The sequence below is a fragment of the Muscardinus avellanarius genome (genome assembly GCF_963383645.1).
Source record: "Muscardinus avellanarius genome assembly, chromosome: X".
NCBI lineage: Eukaryota > Metazoa > Chordata > Mammalia > Rodentia > Gliridae > Muscardinus > Muscardinus avellanarius.
The window spans coordinates 81,343,220-81,370,689 of NC_137792.1; the positions used below are offsets into that span (position 1 = coordinate 81,343,220).

The following is a 27,470-nucleotide window of genomic DNA, read 5'->3' on the forward strand; positions in this document are numbered from 1 at the left end:
ATGGAATGCTACTGCCATGATTTTTCCTATAATGTGGCACACTAAAATTTTTTCTTCAAATCAGTATAAATACATATCATCTACCCCATTTTTTGGTGGTACTGGGCATGGAACCCTTCTACCTCCGGGCTACACTCCCAGACCTATTTTATATTTTATTTGGAAACAGGGTCTCTTAAGCCAGCGAAGCTGGCTTCGAACCTGTGTGGTACTCCTGATTCCACCTCCCAAGTGCAGGGATTACAAGCATGCGCCACCATGCCTGGCTCATCTACCCCATTTTGAAAATACATTTACCACAATAATTGTACCACTGACATCTCATCCTTTTACTGAACTCAGCTTTTATTCAAATTTGTATATTTCCACCACTGCAGTGGCCCACACCATCTTGGACTGCCTGCCTGAGCCAGGTCTGTCAGTTTTGTGGCCCCAAGAAATCCTCAGCAAGGAAGTTTAGGACTTGAGGTGAAAAAAAGCAGTGGAAGAACTCCAACATCTTAAGCAATAAGCACAGCACCATGCTTCATGGATGGGGAAGGAAAGATCCAAAAGCCTGTGCACTCACCAGAATCCTGCACCTCACACTGTGCCCTCCAGAGACCCGGACCCACAGGACTGTAAGCGATCTGGAACAGCACCTATCAAAAATGACTCCCAAAGAAAAAGAAGATGCCAAAACAAAAGAAATAGAAACCTGAGAATTCTGAAAATATGAGAACCAGGAACAGTGAGGAAATAATAAATCTCCACAACTCAAACTCACGAATACTGATCTACAAAAAATGCAAGAAGGAAAATTCTGAATCCTGATCTTCAGTATGAGGAAAGGCCTCACAGTAAGTGTACAAGAAATGAAAGACAAAATTGAGACCTTAAAAATGAATCAGAAAGAGACCTGGAATGAAATGAAGGAGTCAATAAATGAAATGAAGACAACAGAAAGAAATTCTGGAAGATTAGAGGAAATGGAAAACAGAATATCACTATTAGAAGACAGTTCATTCAAAACCAAAAGCACAGTCAACAGTATAAAGAAGACATTACAACAATAGAACTAAAGATCCAACAACTATGGGACAATATAGAATATTCTAACTTGTGGATAAAAGGCATTGAAGAAGGGATAGAGGCACAGACAAAGGGTATTCACAATCTCTTCAGAGAAATATTTTTAGGGAATTTTCCAAACATAGAAAAGGACTTGGACATCCACATACAGGAAACATACAGAACATCATTAAGACAAAATCAAAATGACCAACATAGAGGCAAAGGAAAAAATCTTAAAAACAGTGAGAAAAAAAAAAAGAATGGGTGAAGCCGAGCGTAGTGGTGCACACTTGTAATCCCCATGCTTGGGAGGCAAGACAGGAAGACTGCGCAGATTCGAAGCCAGCCTCGCTAGCTTCAAAGACCCTGTTTCCAAATAAAAATATAAAAAGTAGGTCTCTGGGAGTGTAGCCTGGAGGTAAAAGAGTTTCCAGGAACCTCAGTACCACCAAAAAAAAAAAAAATGGGTGACATTCAGAGGCAAAACAATAAAAACACTCCAGACTTCACAACCCACATCATGAATGCCAGGAGAGACTAGTATGATGTAATCCAGACCCTGGAAGAAAACAACTTCCAATCAAGCCTGCTATATCCAGCAAGGTTATTATTTAAAATTGATGGAGAAATAAAATATTTTAAGATAAGCAGAATCTTAAAAATGTATGCATACTTAGCCAGTACTAGAGAAAATAAAGAAAAAATAATAAAAAAGAAAAAAAGAAAAAAATTTCAGAACCAGAGATGGTAGGTAGGCACCCAGAAATATGCCCACTTACCTCCTCTTCTTCTCCAACCCCTACTCCAGCCTCCAGCAATATGAAAGTCCCAGATGGAAAGGCACAAGGGTTCATTCCCTCTTCTCTATTCCAACAATCCATAGCCTTCCAGTATTACTGAACTGGGAGATCTGTTTCCTCACATAGAACATTATTGAATACATCTGAGAAATCCTCCCTCCTTACAACTTTTGTTCTAGATAATAATGCTAGACTATATGCAATCACTTTGTTCATCAGCTTTTAGGATTTCACATTTTTTGCATATTCAGTTGTGATTAAGAGATTCTTTACATGCTTTACACTATTTACTCCTCCATATGAGCCCTGTGAGTGACTATTGTCAGGCTCATTTATAGTTGAATAAACTGGTTCACAATATAGATGAATAAACTAGTTCACAAAACAGTTAAGTAGACTGCCCAAAGTCATATACCTGTTGATAAAGAGGGGGAATCAGACCTGGAACCTAGATCCACTTGACAGCAAAGCCCAGGATTTTATACACCTCTTTAATTTCATGTTGTATATCTCCAAAAATAGTATAGACTTTCAGAAAAGAAAAAAACAGAATTATGTTTTAAAAATTCCCAATAGCAATGAATAAATTAAAAAAATTTCCAATGGCATCAATACTCATATTAAGGTCATTTAGTAAATAAATCCAATATCTTTCTATTTTTATATACTTTCTAAAACCTCATATAGGCAAAAAATTTGACATTGTCTTTCAACATTTTTATCTTTCTCCAAAATCAAAAAACTCCACACACTGGTGGCTAAAAAGAACTAAAAGTGAAATTCTCTAAAGGCATCTTAATGATCCATAGACAATTCTGGATAGGAGATTTAGTGATTTAAATCTTACAAATATTCTGATTATGTATGATGTGCCATCTCTTTTATAAAACCAAACTAAATTTCAAACATTTCCCTGATACCCACAGAAGCAAAATAAATAAAAGAGCTATACCTCAGCACTCCAAGAACCTGTGTCTGTCTGGGACACTCGGTATGTATAAATATAACCTTGATACCTGTGAAAGAATAAATTTACATTATTGAAAATTTCCAAAAGAACAATGGATGCTCTAAATTTGTTCTTATCATTATATATAAATGTTATATATACTAGGGTGTATCATTCTATTCATAGGAAGCAAAGACCAGTGAATCTATCTTGCTTGAATGTTATATCTGACTAATCACAGTTTCCAGTGATTTTTATCTTTTCTTCTTTTTTGGGAGGGGGGTGGGATTTTTTGGTAATGGAAATTGAAGCCTTCTACCTCTAACCTATACTCCCAGCCCTTTTTATTTTGAAACAAGGTCTCGCTAAATTGCTGAATCCATCCTTGAACTTACAATCCTCCTGTCTCAGCCTCTCAAATACTGGGATTACAGATGTATACCACCATGCCCAGCAGTCTATTCAATTTTTTTAATGTGGGAATTCATACTTCTAAGGATATGTCTGATTGAGATATCGTTTGAGTGGAGAGAAACTAGAGATGTTTTGTAACTGATAAAAACTATAAATTATTAAATACTTTCAACAAACCATAGCCTTACTATTTGTAAGTATACACAAAGCCTCAAAATAAAATTTTTACTGGTATAAGGCACTACGAGGTCCACTTCAATTAACAGTAATATTGATATTAATTATAAAACTATTACAATCATAATATTATAAGCATATAATACTATGAGACTTCTTATAATCTTATCATAAATACTATAATATAACATTTTTATATTATTCTATAACATATTATATATAGTAGTAATAATGGTTTGAATTTCAAAAGAGTACTGCAGCACTTTTCAGACTTTAAAAAATAATGAAAGATGGATGTGGTGGTTCACACCTGTAATTCCAGTATTTGGGAGGCTGAAAAAGTAGGATTGCAATTTTGAGACCAGCCTCAGTAATTTAACAAAACTCTCAGAAACCTGGTGAGATGATGTTTCAAAATAAAAAGGATTGGGGGGCGTAACTCAAAGGTAGAATACCCATGAGTCCAATCCCCAGTAGCCAAAAAAAGAAAGAAAGGGAAGAAAGAAGGAAAGAAAAACAGGAAGAAAAAAACAAAGGAAGAAAAAACAAAGGAAGGAAGGAAGGAAGGAAGGAAGGAAGGAAGGAAGGAAGGAAGGAAGGAGAAATTCTGTCCTTTGCAGACAAATGGATGGCAAAGGAGAACATGACAGTAAGTGAAATAAGTCAAGCACAGAAAGACAAATGCCTTGTCTTCTCATTCATATGTGGAAGCTAAAAAGTTGATCTCAAAGAAGCACAGACTTGAATAGTGGTTACCAGAGGCCTGGAAGGGTATGGAGGAGGGAAAGAGGGTCATTAATTGAAACAGGAGTGGCACTGGATATGAAGGATAAATTATAATGTTCTATAGCAACATTAGAACATAATGTTCTATGGCTGGAAATAAGTATAATTATATATTACAAAATAGCTAGTACAGAGGATTTGAATATTCTCAGCACAAATAAGGGATAAATGTTTGAGGTGAAAGATATGCCAGTTATCCTATGATCATTACCTACTCTATGCATGCATTAAAATATCCCATAAATAAGGAAACTTTTGTTTAAAGTAAAAAAGTTTTAAATTACAAGTGGTCTGGTAATGTACTTGCAAATAGTTTGTCTTATTTATTCATTTATTTATTTTGGATGCTGGGGACTGAACCCAAGGGCATTCTCCATACAAACTACACCCCCATTGCTATTTTATTTTTTATTTTAAAACAGGGTCTCACTAAGTTGTGAAGGGCCTCACTATGTTCCTGAGACTGTCCTCAAATTTGCCATCCTTCCATCTCAGCCGCCCAAGTACTGGAATTACAAGTGTGCACCACTACATCCAAATCAGCTTGTCCTTTTAAATACTGTGAACATTCTCAGCCAGACATGGTGGCACATGCTTGTAATTTCAGCGTTTGGGAGGCTGAGACAGGAGGATCATGGTTCGCGGTTCAGCTACTTAGTGAGGCCTTCTGCAACTCAGTGAGACCCTGTTTCAAAATAAAAGAATGATAAATAGGGCAGGAGGTATAGCTCGGATGTTGAATAAAACTGGGTTCTATCCCAGGCCCGCAAAAAAAAAAAAAAAAATGATTGAAGGTGTAACTCGGAGGAAGAATGCAACTGGGTTCCATCCCCAATAGCGCAAAAAAATTAAATTAAAAATACAGCGAATATTCTCACCCATTTTCTCAGTTTATATGCATATCACATATCTGTACAATTAATTTCCACTATATACCAAGAATTTTGCATGTTGTATTAGTCTGCTCAGCTGTCATAAAAATACCAGAAACTAGATGGCTTAAACAAAAGAAATGTATTTTTCTTAGCTCTGGAGGCTAAAAGACCAACACCAAGCTACCAATAAGAAAATTGCCATTCTGAGGTCTTGTCCCTTGACTTGTGAGTAGCTAACTTCTCACTGTGTGCTAACATGGCCTTCCCTTAGTGCATGAGCATAGAAAAAAAGAGAAAGATCTCTCTTTTCCTCTTCTTATAAGGGCACCAATCCTATTATGTTAGGGCTTCACTCTTATGATCTCATTTAACCCTAATTACCATCTAGATCTCCAAATACAGCCACATTGTGGGTAAGGCTTCAAATATTTTGGGGGGTACACAATTCAGTATATAGTATTCCATCCCTGACCTCTCAAAATTCATATCCTTCTCATAGGAAAAACATTCACTTCACCCCACTAGCCCTCAAAGTCTTAACTCTTAAGTCTGAATTCCAAAGTCTTATTAAATATCACCTAGTCATATTCATGAGACTTAAGGTAGGTACCATTCATCTTTAGGCAAAATTCCTCTTCAGCTTTAAACCTATGAAACTAGACAAGTTTTGCTTTTAAAATACAATGCTAGTATAGGTATAAGATAGATATTTCCAATAGGTAGAAATCAGAAGAAATAAAAAGGCCCCAAGCAAGTCTAAAACCGAGCAAGGTAGATTTCATTAGCTCTTAAGGCTCCAAAAAAATCTCCTTTGGTTCAATGCTTTGCACTTGAGGCCCATAGGGATATCAGTGTCACCCTCACAGATCTTGGAGAGACAGCCATATCCATGCAGCTCTTTTGAACCTCAGTTCCATTCTTTGAAACCAAAGAACAGCAACCTTGGCCCACTAGACCTGTGCACTCTATACCTGCCATAGGAATGGTAGCTCTGATGATTCCTGAATTGTCTCCAGGTCATTTCTTCCTATCTTGAAGAGCAAAGCATATTTGTAGCCAAATACCTCTACTACACTGTCTTATTCCCGTTGGTACAAACTGACAGTGTCTCTATTGCTTTGGTGCAACTTTATTGCTGGTTTCTGCTGAGAGAGCTGATTAACATGATGGGTTATCCCTTAAAGAGTCCTCAGAACAAGCTTCTCATTTTTTGCAATATAAATAAGCTGAGAATTCTCCAAATTGTTACATTCTACTTCCTTTTTACTTAACAACTCCTTTGTTCAATTCATCTTTCTTCTTTTGCATTTTACTATAAGCAATTTGGAGTCACTGCAGCACTCCTTCAAAACTTTGTTTAGAAATCTCCTTAGCTTAGCTTCTGGCCTAGAAGTCCTAGGAGGACAAAGGTCATATCTGGAGGCACCAACTGGTCCCAATAACTGCCACACTGAAGCCCAGCTAGCCAGGGAAGGAGTTCTGTTTTATTTTATTCTTTCTAGTCCTTTAATCACCTAGGAATTTTAGATACTGAAAATTTTCCCTGTATATAAAATTTGATATTATGTGGTTTATTAGGATCTGCTGTAGCTGCGCCTGGAAATTTATCATTAACTATTAGAACAAGAGGATTATATGATGTTGGAGTAGCAGGATTTATCTTGGTGACCTTGGAATGATTAGTTCCACTGTAAGTATAATTATGCAAAGAAAAGCAACCAGAAAAATTTTGCCAGAGGACTAATTAAAACTAATTTTTGTGGTACTCGGGGTAGAACCCAGGGGCTTTCTATCTCTGGGATATACTCTCAGACCTATTTTAAACTTTATTTGGAAACAGGCTATCACTAAGTTTTTGAGACACTCACTATGTAGCTGAGGCTGGCTTTGAGCTTGTACAGTCCTCCTGTCTCAGCCTCCCAAGAACTGGGATTACAAGTGTGCACCACTACGCCCGGCTTAAAACTAATATTTTATATGAAAGCACCTACCTTTTTCTTGAAAGAAAACAAACCAACAACAACAGCAGCAATTGAGCAACCACAAGCATGGAAATCCAAAAGGACTCACTGAAGTTGAATGTCAGGATCAACTACACAAAACATTTCATGCACAATAAAAAAGCTCATAATCAAGTAAATAAAGTATGTAAAAGTGGCAAAAAAAATCTCCTTAGCTTTGGGGTAGACTAGGGTAGATCACTGGTAGAGCTATTACCGAACATTGTGATGCCCTGTGTTCCATCCCCAACATGAGAGAGAAATAAAGAAATAGAGAAAGAAGGGAGAGAGCAAGGGAGGAAGGGAAGGAAAGTGGGAGGGAGGGAAGGTAGGAAAGAAGGAAGGAAGGAAGGAAGGAGGAAAGGAAGGAAGGAAGGAAGGAAGGAAGGAAGGAAGGAAGGAAGGACCCTCAGCTTAATATCCAATTTCATTGCTTAAAAATTCTATCTTGCACAAACTATGAGAACACAGTTCAGCCTATTTATAACAAAAGTCATCTTTCTTTTAGTGTGTGTGTGTGTGTGTGTGTGTGTGTGTGTGTGTGTGTGATGCTGAGGATGAAACCTAGAGGCCTTCTACCTCTGGGATATACTCCCAGACCTATTTTATATTTTATTTGGAAACAGGGTCTCACTAAGTTGCTGAGAGCCTCACTAAGTAGCTGAGGCTGGCTTTGAACCTGTGCAATCCTCCTGTCTCAGTCTCCCAAGTGCAGGGATTACAAGCATTCGCCACCATGCCCGGCTCCTTCTTTTAGTTTCTAATAATACATTCTTCATTTCTGAGACACCAGAATGACCTTTGTCATCCATAGTTTTAACAAAATTCTGCTCAAGACATTTTAGGCTTTATTTTTAGCCTGTACCTCTAAATTCCTCCTTCCTCTACCCATTATCTAGTTTCAAAGTCATTTCCACATATTTAGGTATTTGTTAGAGCAGCACCCCACTTCTCAGCACCAATATCTGTTTATTCAGGCTACCATAACAAAATACCATAGTATGGGTGGCTTAAACAATATAAAGTTATTTTTTGCAGTTCTTGAGGCTTAAAATCCCAAGAACAAGGTGCCATCAAGGTAGATTTTATATGCAAATACAGACACATTAGGGCAATAGATTAAATATGAATTTTAGAAGACAATAATTTAGTCCATAACACATACATTATCTCCTTTGGACCCTACAAAAATTTTATGAGCTTCATATTATGAAATTCATTGTAGAGATGAAGAAGCTAACAGATTTTGAGAAGTTAAGTAACTAAAGCCAGGCCAGAAATCAAGAGCCAAAAATGGAACTTGAATCAGACCCATTTGGCTCTAGAGCTATTGATCCTCATCCTGCAAAGAATATAAATACATTTTATACTTATATTTATATTAGTATATATAATAATGCTATTAAATGTGCTGGTTTATTAAAACATTAAAGTTATACATATAAATGGGATAATGTGATATTTTGGTATATGTATATATTGGATAATGTTTAAATCAGTTTAAATATATCTTCTCAAACATTTTTCATTTATTTATGGTAAAGGCTTCCAAAATCCTCTCCTGTAGTTTTCTGAAATGTACAGTACATTGTTGTTATCTATAGTCACTCTACTGTGGAATAGCATACCAGAACTTCTCAGTGCTATCCAACTATAATTTAATACTCACTAATGAAGCTTTCCCCATCCTCCTCTTGTCTCCCCAGCCACTCGTAACCATCATTCTATCCTCAACTTCTATGAGATCAACTTTTTCAGATACCTCTATGCATGAGGTCATCTTGTCTTTCTGTGCCTGACATATTTCACTTAATGACCTCCAGTTCCATCTATATTGTTGCAAATAATAGGATCTCGTGTTTTATTATAGCTGAATAGCATTCCATGTGAAACACATATTTTTATCCATTCATCAGTTGATGGGCACTTAGGATATTTTCATTTCTTATATATTATGAATACTATTGCAATGAACACAAGAGTAAAGATGTATCTTCAACAAACTGATTTTGTTTCTTTAGATAGATGCCTAGTAGTGGACCATATGATAGTCCAATGTTTAATTTTTTGAGGTACCTCAATGCTGTTTTCTACAAAGGCTGTACTAACTTATACTTCTACCCATTGTCTACATGAGTTCCCCTTCCTCTATATCCTCACCAGCACTTGTTATCTAGTCTTTTTCATAATAACCATTCTTACTGGCATGAAGTGGTCTCTCATTTGATTTTGATTTGCATCTTCCTGATTATTTAGTAACATTGAGCAGTTTATCATAATTTGCCTTATAAAATTTTAACTCATAGAAAAGTAAATTAAGCTTTGTACTGAATTATTTTAAATTTTGAATCTAAATATGAATTAAAATGGTTTTATTTAATACATTTTCTAGTTGCTACTGTTGAGAAAGATCTTTGGTTAGGTCACATGCTGAACTCTAGTTTAAATCAATATGTTTAAACTTGAACAGATAATGCTAAAGTATGAAAAAGAGAGGTTAATACTTGAGTCACTGTCACATTAGCCTTAACTCCCTTTATAATTAAGTCCTTTAATATGTGAATTCAAGCTGGGCATGATGGTGTGCCCTTGTAATCCCAACATTTGGGAGGCTTAGACAGGAGGATCTTGGTTCGGTTGGAGGTAAGCCTCAGCTACTTAGTGAGACCATTTGCAACTCAGTGAGACCCTGTTTCAAAATAAAGGATAAAAAATAGGGCTGGAATGTAGCTTGGTGGTAAAATGACCCTGGGTTCCATCCCTAGTACCATAAAAAAATCCGTTAAGACTTCCGGGAAGATGGCGACAGAGGAAAGCGGCACTTACAAGTCCCGCTAACAATCGTACTCTATTACCACAAAACCAGCGCCTTTCAGAGCCAGAAAACACCACCAGCAAAGAAATAAAAACGGCAAATACAAGGGACAGAGAAAAAGGGCTGGAAAAACAAGACACCAGAAAAAAAAAACAGCCCGAAGTGCCGCGCTCGCCGCCGCGTGGAGCAGCCGGAGCAGCCGGAGTGGCCAGAGCCGCAGCGCGGATTGGCCGGAGCCGCGGAGCGGAGCGGCTGGAGCAGCCGGAGCAGAGCGGCCAGAGCAGCCGGAGCGGAGCGGTCTGAAAAACCGGAGCAGCCAGAGCCACGTCGCGGAACAGCCGGAGCGGCCGGAGTGGCCAGACTCGCGGTGCAGAGCAGCCAGAGCTGTGGTGCGGAGCAGCTGGAGCCAAGGCGCAGAGCGGCCGGAGCGGCGCGGCCTACATCTCCCCTAGCAGCACCAGGCTCCAGAGAAGAGAGAGACTCAAAACAGAGCTCAAATCCAGAGAGGAGGTACTCTGCCCTTGCGGCCTAAGATGCAGAAGCAGCATCTTACTGCTGGCGGCAGTGGCGAGCTCACCGGACGGCCCTAGACCAATCCACTCAACCAGCCACCAGGCGCCTGAGAGGAGGGGTGGACAGCGAGCCGAGGTGAGTCGCTGCTGAACAGCCGGACGGCAGTCAGTAGTTTCTCTGGTGCAAGGAGCATCTAAAGCTCCCAAGGGCTGGGATCAGCACACCCCGCAGGGACTCAGTGGAGCTCAAAACCAGAGAAGAACTACACCAACCTCACAGCCGAGGACGCGACAGCAGCGTCTTACTGGCAGCAGCAGCGGCAAGTTCACCAGACAGCTGAAGACCAATGCACTCAACCAGCCACCAGACTCCAGAGAGGAGGGGTGGACAGCGAGCCGAGGTGAGCAGGTGCTGAACAGCTGGGCGGCAGTCAGCAGTTTTGTTGGCGCAGGGAACATCTAAAGCTCCCAAGGGCCGGGCACAGCACACCTGGCAGGGACTCAGAGCAGAGCTCAAAACCAGAGAGGAAATACGCCGCATCATGGACGAGGGCGTGGCAGTGGTGCAATATTGCCAGTGGCAGCAGCAGGGAATCCGCCGAGTTATCTACAGCTTCATCAGCGCACTCAACAACCGTGAGTCAAATTGCGGCCCCTAGGGGAGAAATCCCAGTACTGCACTCCCAGGGACTTGCGCAGATAGTCTCCCTGGGTCGGAGATTTTAGCAGTGCAGCCCAGTGGGGGAGTGGCAGTGGCAGAGATATCATACCATAGTCACAACTCCCCACTGGAGAACGCCCAACTTGGCACCCCCCACGGTCTAAGCAGCCTCGATTGACTCCCTGGGTCTGAGACTTTGTGATACAACCCAGTAAAGGAGTAGTGGTGACTGAGATACCACAGACTCGAGATCCAGAGCATCTTAAGTAAACTTGTAGTGACTCAGGGAAGAACCCAGAGAAGGCACAAACTTCCAAAATCATGGGAAAGAGAAATAACAATGGAGCAGTGAATGCCCACAACCCCACAATATCAGAATCTGATAACACAGAAATCCAAAGATCTCTAGAAGATCAAATTAGGAAAATAACTTTAGAAATAATAGAGGACTTTTGAAAAGAATTTCGGGAGAGTCAAAAAGAGATAAAGGATGCAATTAATGAAGTAAAGGCCTCAATTCAAAGTATAAACAACATATTAGACCACATGGAGAATAGAATCTCGCTTCTTGAAGATGATCTATCCAAAAAGGAACGCATAGGTTCTAATTTAGAAAAAAAAAAAAAAAAACAGACAGCAGGAATCTGACATTGAAGAAATATGGGCCCATTTCAAGAGAGCTAACCTAAGAATAATTGGAATAGAGGAGGGAAAAGAAGGTGAAACCAAAGGGATCAACAATCTCTTCAAGGAAGTAATAGCAGAAAATTTTCCAAACATAGAGCAAGAGGTTGATACACAGGTCCAGGAAACTTATAGAACTCCCTTTAGACAGGATCAGAGAAGAGGATCCCCACGCCACATAATTGTCAAAATGACTAATGTGGAAGCCAAGGATAGAATCTTAAAGGCAACAAAAACAAAAGGCCATGTGACATACAGAGGCAAAACAATTAGAATCACTCCAGACTTCCCAAACCAAGTTATGAAAGCCAGAAGGGCATGGAGTAACATATTCCAAACTCTGAAAGAAAACAACTTCCAGCCAAAAATTTCCTACCCAGAAAAACTATCCATCAAATTAGATGGGGAAATAAGAAGCTTCCATGACAAACAGCAACTGCAGGAATTTATGTCTTCAAAACCAGCGCTAGAGAAAATACTCAAGGAGATTAACTGCAAAGAGGAAATGGGTAATACACGCCAGAACCAAAGAAACAAGAATTCCCATCCAGCAGACAACTAAGCAAAGAAGAATAAACAGTATCTCAAACAGAAATAAGATCTTTATATGTTGGGAATTAAAAATTATCTCTCTATAATCACACTGAATGTAAACGGCCTCAACTCCCCAATAAAAAGTCATAAAGTGGCAAAATGGATTAAAAGACAGGATCCATCCATCTGCTGCTTACAAGAAACACACCTTACAAGTAAAGATAGGAACAAACTCAAGGTATACGGCTGGATCAAATTAAGCTATGCTAATGGTACTCAAAGAGAAGCAGGAGTAGCAACTATGATATCAGACAAGTTAGACTTCAAACCCAAACTTATTAGAATAGACAAAGAAGGTCACATTTTACTGGTAAAAGGAATAGTCCAGCAAGAGGAAATAACAATAATCAACATCTATGCCTCAAACATATGGGAAGCTACTTTCATAAATCAAACTCTTTGTGACATGAAGTCACACATAAATCCTAACACAATAATACTGGGAGACTTCAACACACCTCTCACAATACTAGACCAATTTCCAGACAAAGGGTCAGTAAAGATGCCTCAGAACTAAGGAACACCATTAACCAAATGGACCTGTTGGACACATATAGAATATTTCACCCAACTACAGCAGAGTTTACATTTTTCTCAGCTGCTCACGGAACCTTCTCCAAAATACATCACATACTGGGACACAAAATGAGCACTAGCAAATTTAAAAAATGTTACATACTTCCCTGTGTCATTTCAGACCATAATGGAATGAAACTAGAAATCAACTATAAGAAGACCCAGAGAAACAACATAAACATGTGGAGACTGAACACCACACTTCTGAATGAAGAATGGGTCATAGAAGATGTAAGAGGTGAAATCAAGAAATTTCTAGAAACAAATGAAAATAAAGAAACAACATATCAAAACCTCTGAGACACTTTGAAGGCAGTATTAAGAGGAAAATTTATAGCACTGAGTGCTCACATAAGAAAAACAGAAAATCTTCAAATAAATAGCCTTATGACACACCTCAAAGCCCTTGAAAAGCAGGAACAACTGAACCCCAAAGCCAGCAGAAAATGGGAAATTATTAAAATTAGAGCAGAAATTAACTAAATAGAGAATGAAAAAAAAAAAAAACAGTACAGAAAATCAACAAAACCAAAAGCTGGTTTCTTGAAAAAATTAACAAGATTGATAAACCACTAGCCAACCTAACTAAAAAAAAGAGAGAATCAACCCAAATTATGAAGATAAGGGATGAAAAAGGAGACATTACTACTGACAGCGTAGAAATCCAGAGGATTATCAGAAACTACTTTGAAAAACTATACTCCAACAAAATGGAAAATCTGGAGGAAATCGACAACTTCCTAGATAAATACAACCTTCCTAAACTGAGTCAAGAAGATATACAACACTTAAACCAACCAATAACAATCAAAGAGATTGAAACAGCAATAAAGAATTTACCATCAAAGAAAAGCCCAGGACCAGATGGTTTCCCAAGTATTCGAATTCTATAAAACCTTTATAGAAGAGTTAATCCCAATACTACTCAAACTATTTTGGGAATTAGAAAAAACCGGGACTCTCCCAAATACATTCTATGAAGCCAACATCACACTAATACCCAAACCGAATAAAGACAGTTCAAGGAAGGAAAACTACAGGCCTATATCTCTGATGAACTTGGATGCAAAACTATTAAACAAAATACTAGCAACACGCATTCAAAACTACATCAAGAAAATCATTCACCATGACCAGGTAGGGTTCATCCCAGGGATGCAAGGCTGGTTCAATATACGAAAATCAATCCATGTAATTCATCATATAAACAGAATCAAAGACAAAAACCACATGATCATCTCAATAGATGCTGAAAAAGCATTTGATAAAATTTAACATCCATTTATGATAAAAAAAAAAACACTGCAGAGAATTGGAATAGAAGGAACATATCTCAACATTATTAAGGCAATCTACAATAAGCCCACTGCCAACATCATATTAAATGGGGAAAAACTTCAAGAATTCCCCCTAAAAACTGGAACGAGACAAGGATGTCCACAATCACCACTTCTCTTCAATATAGTACTAGAGACTCTAGCCAGAGCAATAAGGCAAGAAAAGGAAATCAAAGGAGTACAAATAGGAAAAGAAGAACTTAAGCTTTCACTATTTGCAGATGACATGATACTATATTTAGAAAACCCAACAAACTCAACCAAAAGGCTTATAGAACTGATCAACAAATTCAGCAAGGTATCTGGATACAAAATCAATCTTAAAAAATCAGGAGACTTCCGGGAAGATGGCGACGGAGGAAAGCGGCACTTACAAGTCCTGCTAACAATCCAACTCTACTACCACAAAACCAGCGCCTTTCAGAGCCAGAAAACACCACCAGCAAAAAAATAAAAACGGTAACTACAAGGGACAGAGAAAAAGGGCTGGAAAAACAAGACACCAGAGAAAAACCAGCCCGAAGTGCCACGCCCGCGCGGCGCGGAGCGGCCAGAGCCGCAGCGCGGATTGGGGGGAGCCGCAGAGTGGAGCGGCCTGCCGCGTAGTGGAACCGCCAGAGCGGCTGGAGTGACCAGACCCGCGGTGCAGAGCAGCCGAAGCCACGGTTCAGAGCAGCCGAGCAGAGCGGCCAGAACAGCCAAGCGGAGCGGCCAGAACAGCCAAGCGGAGTGGCCAGAACAGCCGGAGCAGCCAGAGCCGCAGCCCGGATTGGCTGGAGCGGCGGCGCGGAGTGGCCGGAGCCGCGGAGTAGAGCGGCTGGAGCAGTCGGAGCGGAGCGGCCAGAACAGCTGAGCTGAGCGGCCAGAGCAGCCGAGCAGAGCGGCCAGAACAGCCGGAGCGGAGTGGCCAGAACAGCCGGAGCAGCCAGAGTCGCGTCGCGGAACGGCCGGAGCGGCCGGAGTGGCCAGACCCGCGGTGCAGAGCAGCCAGAGCCGCGGCGCAGAGCGGCCGGAGCGGCGCGGCCTACATCTCCCCTAGCAGCACCAGAATCCAGAGAGGAGGGAGACTCAAAACAGAGCTCAAATCCAGAGAGGAGGTACTTTGGCCTCGCGGCCTAGGACGCAGAAGCAGTGTCTTACTGCTGGCGGCAGCGGTGAGTTCACCTGACGACCCTAGACCAATCCACTCAACCAGCCACCAGGCGCCTGAGAGGAGGGGTGGACAGCGAGCCGAGGTGAGCAGGTGCTGAACAGCCGGGCGGCAGTCAGCAGTTTTGTTGGTGCAGGGAACATCTAAAACTCCCAAGGGCCGGGCACAGCACAACTGGCAAGGACTCAGAGCGGAGTTCAAAACCAGAGAAGAAATACGCCATATCACGGCCGAGGGCGTGGCAGTGGTGCCAAATTGCCAGTGGCGGCAGCAGCGAATCCATCGAGTTCACTACAGCTCCATCAGCGCACTCAATAACCGTGAGTCAAATTGCGGCCCCTAGGGGAGAAATCCCAGTTCTGCACTCCCAGGGACTCGCGCAGATAGTCTCCCTGGGTCGGAGATTTTAGCAGTGCAGCCCAGTGGGGGAGTGGCAGTGGCAGAGATATCATACCATAGTCACAACTCCCCACTGGAGAACGCCCAAATTGGCACTCCCCACGGTCTAAGCAGCCTTAATTGACTCCCTGGGTCTGAGACTTTGTGATACAACCTAGTTAAGGAGTAGTGGTGACAGAGATACCACAGACACGAGATCCAGAGCATCTTAAGTGAACTCGTAGTGACTCAGGGAAGAACCCAGAGAAGGCACAAATTTCCAAAATCATGGGAAAGAGAAATAACAATGGAGCAGTGAATGCCAACAACCCCACAACATCAGAATCCGATAACACAGAAACCCAAAGATCTCTAGAAGATCAAATTAGGAAAATAACTTTAGAAATAATAGAGGACTTTCGAAAAGAATTTAGAGAGAGTCAAAAAGAGATAAAGGATGCAATTAATGAAGTAAAGGCCTCAATTCAAAGTATAAACAACAGATTAGACCACATGGAGAATAGAATCTCGCTTCTTGAAGATGATCATTCTAAAAATGAACGCATAGTTTCTAATTTAGAAAAAAAAACCCGACAGCAGGAATCTGACATTGAAGAAATATGGGCCCATTTCAAGAGAGCTAACCTAAGAATAATTGGAATAGAGGAGGGAAAAGAAGGTGAAACCAAAGGGATCAACAATCTCTTCAAGGAAGTAATAGCAGAAAATTTTCCAAACATAGAGCAAGAGGTCGATACACAGGTCCAGGAAACTTATAGAACTCCCTTTAGACAGGATCAGAGAAGAGGATCCCCACGCCACATAATTGTCAAAATGACTAATGTGGAAGCCAAGCAGAGAATCTTAAAGGCAACAAAAACAAAAGGCCACGTGACATTCAGAGGCAAACCAATTAGAATCACTCCAGACTTCCCAAACCAAGTTATGAAAGCCAGAAGGGCTTGGAGTAACATATTCCAAACTCTGAAAGAAAACAACTTCCAGCCAAAAATTTCCTACCCAGCAAAACTATCCATCAAATTAGATGGGGAAATAAGAAGCTTCCATGACAAACAGCAACTGAAGGAATTTATGTCTTCAAAACCAGCGCTAGAGAAAATACTCAAGGAGATTAACTGCAAAGAGGAAATGGGTAATACACGCCAGAACCAAAGAAACAAGAATTCCCATCCAGCTGACAACTAAGCAAAGAAGAATAAACAGTATCTTAAACAGAAATAAGATCTTAACATTTTGGGAATTAAAAATTATCTCTCTATAATCACACTGAATGTAAACGGCCTCAACTCCCCAATAAAAAGACATAAAGTGGCAAAATGGATTAAAAGCCAGAATCCATCCATCTGCTGCTTACAAGAAACACACCTTACAAGTAAAGATAGGAACAAACTCAAGGTAAAGGGCTGGAGCAAGGTAATCCATGCTAATGGCACTCGAAGACAAGCAGGATTAGCAACTATGATATCAGACAAGTTAGACTTCAAACCCAAACTTATTAGAAGAGACAAAGAAGGTCACATCTTACTGGTAAAAGGAATAGTCCAGCAAGAGGAAATAACAATAATCAACATCTATGCCCCAAACATAGGGGCAGTTACTTTCATAAATCAAACTCTCTGTGATATGAAGTCACACATAAATCCCAACACAATAATACTGGGAGACTTCAACACACCTCTCACAATACTAGACCGATCGTCCAGACAAAGGGTCAGTAAAGATGTCTCAGAACTAAAGAACACCATTAACCAAATGGACCTGTTGGACACATATAGAATATTTCACCCAACTACAGCAGAGTTTACATTTTTCTCAGCTGCTCATGGAACCTTCTCCAAAATAGATCACATCCTGGGACACAAAATGAGCACTAGCAAATTTAAAAAATGTTACATACTTCCCTGTGTCATTTCAGACCATAATGGAATGAAACTAGAAATCAACTATAAGAAGACCCAGAGAAACAACATAAACATGTGGAGACTGAACACCACACTTCTGAATGAAGAATGGGTCATAGAAGATGTAAGAGGTGAAATCAAGAAATTTCTAGAAACAAATGAAAATAAAGAAACAACATATCAAAACCTCTGGGACACTTTGAAGGCAGTATTAAGAGGAAAATTTATAGCACTGAGTGCTCACATAAGAAAAACAGAAAATTCTCAAATAAATAGCCTTATGACACACCTCAAAGCCCTTGAAAAGCAGGAACAATTGAACCCCAAAGCCAGCAGAAGTCGGGAAATTATTAAAATTAGAGCAGAAATTAACGAAATAGAGAATAAAAAAACAATACAGAAAATCAACAAAACCAAAAGCTGGTTTCTTGAAAAAATTAACAAGATTGATAAACCACTAGCCAACCTAACTAAGAAAAAGAGAGAATCAACCCAAATTATGAAGATAAGGGATGAAAAAGGAGACATTACTACTGACAGCGTAGAAATCCAGAGGATTATCAGAAACTACTTTGAAAAACTATACTCCAACAAAATGGAAAATCTGGAGGAAATCGACAACTTCCTAGATAAATACAACCTTCCTAAACTGAGTCAAGAAGATATAGAACACTTAAACCAACCAATAACAATCAAAGAGATTGAAATAGCAATAAAGAGCTTACCATCAAAGAAAAGCCCAGGACCAGATGGTTTCCCAAGTGAATTCTATAAAACCTTTATAGGAGAACTAATCCCAATACTACTCAAACTATTTCGGGAAATAGAAAAAACCGGGACTCTCCCAAATACATTCTATGAAGCCAACATCACACTAATACCCAAACCGAATAAAGACAGTTCAAGGAAGGAAAACTACAGGCCTATATCTCTGATGAACTTGGATGCAAAACTATTAAACAAAATACTAGCAACACGCATTCAAAACCACATCAAGAAAATCATTCACCATGACCAGGTAGGGTTCATCCCAGGGATGCAAGGCTGGTTCAATATACGAAAATCAATCCATGTAATTCATCATATAAACAGAATCAAAGACAAAAACCACATGATCATCTCAATAGATGCTGAAAAAGCATTTGATAAAATTCAACATCCATTTATGATAAAAACACTGCAGAGAATTGGAATAGAAGGAACATATCTCAACATTATTAAGGCAATCTACAATAAGCCCACTGCCAACATCATATTAAATGGGGAAAAACTTCAAGAATTCCCCCTAAAAACTGGAACGAGACAAGGATGTCCACTATCACCACTTCTCTTCAATATAGTACTAGAGACTCTAGCCAGAGCAATAAGGCAAGAAAAGGAAATCAAAGGAGTACAAATAGGAAAAGAAGAACTTAAGCTTTCACTATTTGCAGATGACATGATACTATATTTAGAAAACCCAACAAACTCAACCAAAAGGCTTATAGAACTGATCAACAAATTCAGCAAAGTATCTGGATACAAAATCAATCTTAAAAAATCAGAAGCTTTCCTGTACACCAACCATAAATCCACTGAAAAAGAAATTCAGAAAACACTTCCACTCAGGATCTCCCACAAAAAAATAAAATACCTAGGAATAAACTTGACCAAGGAGGTAAAAGATCTCTACAAAGAAAATTATAAAACACTGAAAAAAGAAATCGAAGAAGATCTTAGAAGATGGAAAGACCTTCCATGTTCATGGATTGGCAGAATAAATATCATTAAAATGGCCATCCTCCCAAAAGTGATCTACAGATTTAATGCAATGCCCATTAAACTACCAAGATCATTCCTCACAGACATAGAAAAATCAGTCCTTAAATTTATCTGGAATAACAAAAAGCCCAGAATAGCCAAGGTAGTTCTCAGCAACAAAAACCATGCAGGAGGAATCACAATACCTGACTTTAAACTATACTACAAAGCCATTGTAATAAAAACAGCATGGTACTGGCAAAAGAACAGATATATAGACCAGTGGAGCAGAATAGAAGACCCAGAAACAAGTCCACACACTTTCAGCCAATTGATTTTTGACAAAGAGGCCAAAAACATACACTGGAAAAAAGATAGCCTCTTCAACAAATGGTGTTGGCAAAACTGGTTAACCATATGCAGAAAATTGGATGTTAATCCCACTTTTTCACCCTGTACAAAAGTCAACTCACGATGGATCAAAGACTTGGAAATTAAACCAGAGACTTTGAAGCTCCTTGAAGAGGGCATAGGTCCAACACTACAACACATAGGCACAGACAAACATTTCCTCAACAAGACCCCAAAGGCACAGCAAATTAAAAGGAGAATCAATACATGGGATTGCATGAAACTGAAGAGCTTCTGTTCAGCAAAGGAAACTATCAAGAATCTCAATCGAGAGCCAACAGAATGGGAGAAGATTTTTGCCACCTACACCACTGATAGAGGACTAATATCTAGAATATACAGAGAACTCAAGAAACTCAACACTAAGAAAACAAAACATCCAATAACAAAATGGGCAAATGAACTAAATAGACACTTCACAAAAGAAGAAATTCAAATGGCCAATAAATGCATGAAAAAATGCTCAACATCACTGGCAATCAGAGAGATGCAAATCAAAACTACCCTGAGATTTCACCTAACTCCAACTAGAATGGCCATCATTCAAAACACGAACAACAACAGATGCTGGCGAGGATGTGGAGAAGTGGGAACTCTAAGACATTGTTGGTGGGATTGCAAATTAGTGCAACCACTTTGGAAAACAGTATGGAGAATCCTCAGAAGAATGGGAACAAATCTACCATTTGATCCAGCAATACCACTGTTGGGTATCTACCCAAAAGAAAAGAAACCAAACTACCAAACTAATCCATGTGTATCTATGTTCATAGCTGCACAATTCACCATAGCCAAACTATGGAACCAGCCAAGATGTCCATCAACAGACGAATGGATTACAAAACTGTGGGATATGTACACAATGGAATTTTACTCAGCCATCAAAAAAAACTCAATTACATCATTTTCAGGGAAATGGATGGAACTGGAGGACATTATGCTAAGTGAGATTAGTCAGGCACAAAAAATAAGAAATCAGATGCTTTCCCTAATATGTGAGAGTTAGGGAGAAATGGGTCATACTTTTAACTCTGTTTACATTGTCTTTGGATATACAATATTTTTTTTATTTTTTAGGGAGTTTATTTACCCTTTTGTTGCCTGTGCAATTGAAATCATATCCAAGAAATCACTTCCAATTTCAATGTTGTGAGGTTTTATAACCCAGATTTTCTTCTAAAAGCTTATAGTATTAAGATTTATATTTAGGTCTTTTATCTATTTTGAGTTAATATTTGTATATGTGTTAGGTAACGGTCCAATTTTATTCTTTTTCATTTATTATTATTTTTCAACAATATTTGGTTAAAAGACTAGTATTTCCTCCACCAAAACTTCATGGAAACCTTGTCAAAAATAACTTGTCAATGTTTGGAAGAATTTATCTCTAGGCTTTTATTTAGCTCCAATGGTTTATATATCTGCCTTTAGAACAGTACTACACTGTTTCAATTATTGTAGCTTTATATGGTTTGAAATCAGAAAATATACATCTTCTAGCTTTGTTCTTCTTTGAGATTGTTTTGGGTATCTAGAGTCCATATTCCATATCAGGATAGATTTTTTCTGAAAAATAAATTAATAAATGTATGATAGTTTTACCTAAAAAAAAAAAAAGAAAAAAATATTCTCTGGTAAGAAAGAAAGCAAAAAGAAATATTGAAATGTTATCTTTAAGTCATCAAGAGTTTGGTACCAGACAAATGAAACTGTTATGTGAGATTATCAATGTTAATATTGTATAAATTGCTATAATACTAGATGTCAACTACTAAGCCAAGCATGGGAAGGAGGGATGGGGAGGGAATGGGGTGGGGATTGGGTAGGGGCTAACTGGGCGATATGTGCATGTATGTCTACAAAAGTATTTTCTTTATACCACTATGATGTATGAATACATTGCACCAATAAAAAATAAATTAAAAAAAAAAAAATCAGAAGCTTTCCTGTACACCAACCATAAATCCACTGAAAAAGAAATTCAGAAAACACTTCCACTCAGGATCTCCCACAAAAAAAAATAAAATACCTAGGAATAAACTTGACCAAGGAGGTAAAAGATCTCTACAAAGAAAATTATAAAACACTGAAAAAAGAAATCAAAGAAGATCTTAGAAGATGGAAAGATCTTCCATGTTCATGGATTGGCAGAATAAATATCATTAAAATGGCCATCCTCCCAAAAGTGATCTACAGATTTAATGCAATGCCCATTAAACTACCAAGATCATTCCTCACAGACATAGAAAAATCAGTCCTTAAATTTATCTGGAATAACAAAAAGCCCAGAATAGCCAAGGTAGTTCTCAGCAACAAAAGCTGTGCAGGAGAAATCACAATACCTGACTTTAAACTATACTACAAAGCCATTGTAATAAAAACAGCATGGTACTGACAAAAGAACAGATATATAGACCAATGGAGCAGAATAGAAGACCCAGAAACAAGTCCACACACTTTCAGGCAATTGATTTTTGACAAAGGGGCCAAAATCATACACTGGAAAAAAGATAGCCTCTTCAACAAATGGTGTTGGCAAAACTGGTTAACCATATGCAGAAAATTGGATGTTAATCCCACTTTTTCACCCTGTACAAAAGTCAATTCATGATGGATCAAAGACTTGGAAATTAAACCAGAGACTTTGAAGCTCCTTGAAGAGAGCATAGGTCCAACACTACAACACATAGGCACAGACAAACATTTCCTCAACAAGACCCCAAAGGCACAACAAATTAAAAAGAGAATCAATACATGGGATTGCATGAAACTGAAGAGCTTCTGTTCAGCAAAGGAAACTATCAAGAACCTCAATCGAGAGCCAACAGAATGGGAGAAGATTTTTGCCACCTACACCACTGATAGACGACTAATATCTAGAATATACAGAGAACTCAAGAAACTCAACACTAAGAAAACAAAGCATCCAATAACAAAATGGGCAAACGAACTAAATAGACACTTCACAAAAGAAGAAATTCAAATGGCCAATAAATGCATGAAAAAATGCTCAACATCACTGGCAATCAGAGAGATGCAAATCAAAACTACCCTGAGATTTCACCTAACTCCAACTAGAATGGCAATCATTCAAAACACAACAGATGCTGGCGAGGATGTGGAGAAGTGGGAACTCTAAGACATTGTTAGTGGGATTGCAAATTAGTGCAACCACTTTGGAAAACAGTATGGAGAATCCTCAGAAGAATGGGAACAAATCTACCATTTGATCCAGCAATACCACTGTTGGGTATCTACCCAAAAGAAAAGAAACCAAACTACCAAACTAATGCATGTGTATCTATGTTCATAGCTGCACAATTCACCATAGCCAAACTATGGAACCAGCCAAGATGTCCATCAACAGATGAATGGATTACAAAACTGTGGGATATGTACACAATGGAATTTTACTCAGCCATCAAAAAAAACTCAATTACGTCATTTTCAGGGAAATGGATGGAACTGGAGGACATTATGCTAAGTGAGATTAGTCAGGCACAAAAAATAAGAAATCAGATGCTTTCCCTAATATGTGAGAGTTAGGGAGAAAAGAGGAGCAAACAAGACAACCTAAAGGAGGAGAAAGGAGGGGGGAAGAGGAAAATCTCTAAAGCACACAATGTACTTAAACATGTCAAAGTCAATCACTAAGCCAAGCAAGGGAGGGAGGGACGGGGAGGGAATGGGGTGGGATTTGGGTAGGGGTTAAATCAGCGATGAGTACATATTTGTACACACAAGTTTTTTACCCCAATAAGTTGTATGAATATAATGCACCAATAAAAAAATTAAAAAAAGAATTAAGCAATAAAAAAAAACTCCACATTAAACAAACTACATAGTAGAACTGCCGGCTAAACTTACATTTCAGTGAAGCCTTCTAAAGAAAAAAAAGACTATATACTTTTGGCCAGAAACTATATTTCAGTACTGTATTTTCATGAATGGACAAAGAAAATAAAAATCATTTATTGGGCACTTAACTATGTGACACGCACAGTGCTATGTATACACTTCTCAAAGATTATTCCACTTCATATGCCCACACCCCAATGAAGTAGGTAGATGAAGAAATCAATCCTGAGAAGAGTTACCAGTTAATAGGTTACTGAGCTGAGTTAGGACCCAGGCAGTCTGACAAGTTACACAGCTAAGAAATAAATTTGAGTTCTTTGGAAAAAAATGTCGTATAGAGAAGCTTCCTTCTTCTTTTTTTTTCTTTTTGGTAGTGATAGTACTGGGATTGAACCTAGGGGTATTCTACCTCTGAGCTACACCACTAGCCCCTTTTTATTTTTTGTTTTGAAATGGGGTCTCACTAGGTTTCCGAGAGACTGCCCTGGAAACTTTGATCTTCCTGTCTCAGTCTCCCAAGTATTAAATTTACAGGTGTGTGCCACTATGCCTGGCTTCAAGAGTAGCTTGTTAGAGTAAATCTTATTTTCAGGACTGAGAATGTAGCTCAGTGGGTGAGGATTTGCCTAGCATGTATGTAATCCTGGGTGTAATTCCTGGCAAAACAAACACTCTCTCTCTCTCTCTCTCTCTCTCTCTCTCTCTCTCTCTCTCTCTCTCTCTCTCTCTCTCTCTCTCTCAAGTACATCTGCTCTTATACTCACATACCTAAGTGCCACACAGTTCTGAAAATTAATGATTGGTGCTTTCTGCCATTTTTCATGTGAGATGATTTTCAAAATATGATTCTATGAGATAAACATACATTATTTTCTTAGTGACGGGAAGAAACAAGGGTCAAGAGTAACTGTGATATCACCAAGATGACAGGAGTATGAGACCCCAAACCTGAGCCTCTGTCTCTTACTCTGACTCCCTGGAATCTCAAAACCCCATACAAAATTTAGATCTGCCCTGCTGTTTCCCACCAGTCACTTGTTCCGTGTATTACCCACGGCTTCTCCATTTTCCATTCTCCATAAGAAGGTCATCTTATTATTTAGCTCTTTGTCTCTTTTTAAAAGCTTCCTAGATGAACAGCTTTGTGCCCATACCACAAGAGACAGCACAGTACCCACTGAATATCCTGTGAGACTCTTCATTCATTGTGGAATGAAGAGTAATCCTGCACCTGTCCACTAGAGGTCAAGTTCATATATTGAGACTGGAATCACAAACCATTTACAGCATGACAGTGTACTTCAAGTATTTCCATTTCCAAAGCAGCACTCTATCATGTTTTTACTGAAGCCCTAAAGAGTTTTAAGGTGTTATATCCTGACACCTTTTTATCCTAAAGAATTACTTTTCTGTACTTATCACTACCCACACCAATCTTCTTTTGTTCAAACTTGTAAGAAGTTACTCAAACAGCTTGGAGGAGGGGAGAATATACACTTAAAAGAATCTAATGTATAAAGGAGGACACTAATTATGAAAACAAGATTGGGGAAACAGATGATGAGGGAACACAGTTGAAATGGCCCATCTTAATTTATCATCCATGTGGCCCTGCATTCTAGATATTCAGGAAGAAAATACAATATGTATTTTTCATGTGAAATCAATCTTAAATACTTTTTAAAAGTTCCAATATGGCATATTTCCAATTTTCTGATTTTGATAAACTTATTCTGAGTTCTTTTAAATATCTAGTTGTGCTTTTAGCATAGGGTATTTTATCTTCAAGTACAGGGTTTTTTTTGTTTTGTTTTGTTTGTTTTTGATTTTTTGGTGGTACTGTGGGTGGAACCCAGGGGCTTTCTACCTCCGGGCTATACTCCCAGACCTATATTTTATATTTTATATTTGGAAACAGAGTCTCACTAAGTTGCTGAGAGCCTCACTAAGTAGCTGAGGCTGGCTTCGAACCTGTGCGATCCTCCTGTCTCAGCCTCCCAAGCGTGGGGATTACAAGAATGTGCCACTACATCCGGCTAGGTACAGGGTTTTAAGGATGAATTATTTTATTGTTTTTTTTTTAATCTGCTAGACAGCTGTGCATGATTAAAGAGGATGATACAAATACACTGACCAAGATATCTCACCCTACTACTGGGAATGTTCTGACTTGAACCACACACACACAGCTTTAGGTATATTTGAGATAGACAATGAGTGAATAGTACATGATTTGCTAATGATAAGCTCAGATATCTAATTCCTATTACATTCCTAGATTTTCTGAAAAAGAACAAATGCTGTCAAGAAGGAATCAGTCTGAATGGTGAAGAAGGAGACAAAGAGTTACTATAAATATGTTCAAATACCCTATCTGGACTTTTTTTCCCCAGGAAACTAAGAGCCTGTAAATAAGGTCTTTAAGTTTGAATTGTCAGAGGAGTTGAGGAAAATAAAATGCATGTTGGAAGTCCAAAAAAAAAATCCGTTAATATGTGGATTACATTACTATACATTTAATCAATATTTATCAGTACATATTATCTAGAGAATGAAAGATATACATCTAAAATACTCTAATCAGTTTTATTTGCTTTCAGACGCTGAAGGAAATATCAATTTACCTTGGGTGTTACTACATAAAATGTTTCATTTTTGTTATAAAGATTTGCCATAGTATTTAGATTATAGATACATTATCTTGTTATATGTACAAATATAATATTCTGAATACAAATATTACACTGTTAAAATCTTTTTTAAATCAACTAAAATCAACCTTAAAACCCATTGATTTCATTAAGTACTCTACATAAAACAAGAAATTTAGTTTCCATGTTTCTTCATTGAAATTGAAACATAGACTTGAATTTACTTTCTTAAATCTATACAACCAGATGGAGATGAAAGCATGAGAACCTCAATTCCATTTTCCCTATGGAAAGCAATTAATGGCAATAATTCAGTAACATTAAGGACAATGTTGAAATGCATTATTTAAAATATAGGAAAAATGCAAATAAATTGGTAAGCAACCTGTTTTTCACATTCTAAAGTAGTGGGTCTCAAAAAAAAATAAAAACAATGAAATCTATCACCCTACCATCATTCAGTCTCATTTAGTCAAAACAAATGACTCTATTTTGAAAACCGTTTCCTAACGATTCTGATCTTATCTCACTTTCAGTTAAGCAGCAGGAACCTGAGTACCACTTCAAAAGTTTTTACCTCCTTCATTCTCTGAGCAACCTGGTGTCAATAGCATATGAAATTTTACATGATTAACACAGTTATATTAACAATTTCCTTCCCAGCCTGAGACCTTTGAATTTCTGAATGATCCAAATTGTTTTGTCCCTCATATAAACCAGCGGTTTATGACTTTCATTTTTACACTGCTAAAGTAACTAACCAAAAATTCCATGTAGCCAATGTTCATCATCGTATGTCATGAATAGAAGAGATCTAAAACAGCATGGTTCAAATTGCAATACTAGGGTAAGCACCCTTGGCCTGACCTGGGACCTTGTGAGAAATGTAGACTCTCAGGCCCAGCCCAGACTTGCTGAATCAGCATCTTGCATTTTAATATTACCAGAATATTTGTATAAACATTAAAGTAACAGGACTGATTGAAATGCAAAAAGCATGCTCAAACCTCACTGGGAATATTGATGGCAGCTTCCCCAAACTCAAGCCAGATTATTTTACCCACCCAGGGCACTTCTGAACCACCTCCCCAATATTCACCTAATCTATGCAAAGCATAGATTGTGAT

The 27,470-nt window shown here is 38.6% G+C and overlaps 1 protein-coding gene across 1 annotated transcript in view; it reads right to left on the reverse strand.

The window, feature by feature from the left end:
* SH2D1A (SH2 domain containing 1A) overlaps positions 1–27,470 on the reverse strand; it is a gene marked incomplete at both ends in the record, with an annotated part of 74,577 nt that overhangs the window by 21,500 nt on the left and 25,607 nt on the right. Inside the window, one exon of the mRNA XM_080718949.1 lies at positions 2,806–2,869. Coding sequence (XP_080575075.1) covers positions 2,806–2,869 — 64 coding nt within the window. The remainder of the gene's footprint in view (positions 1–2,805; positions 2,870–27,470) is intronic.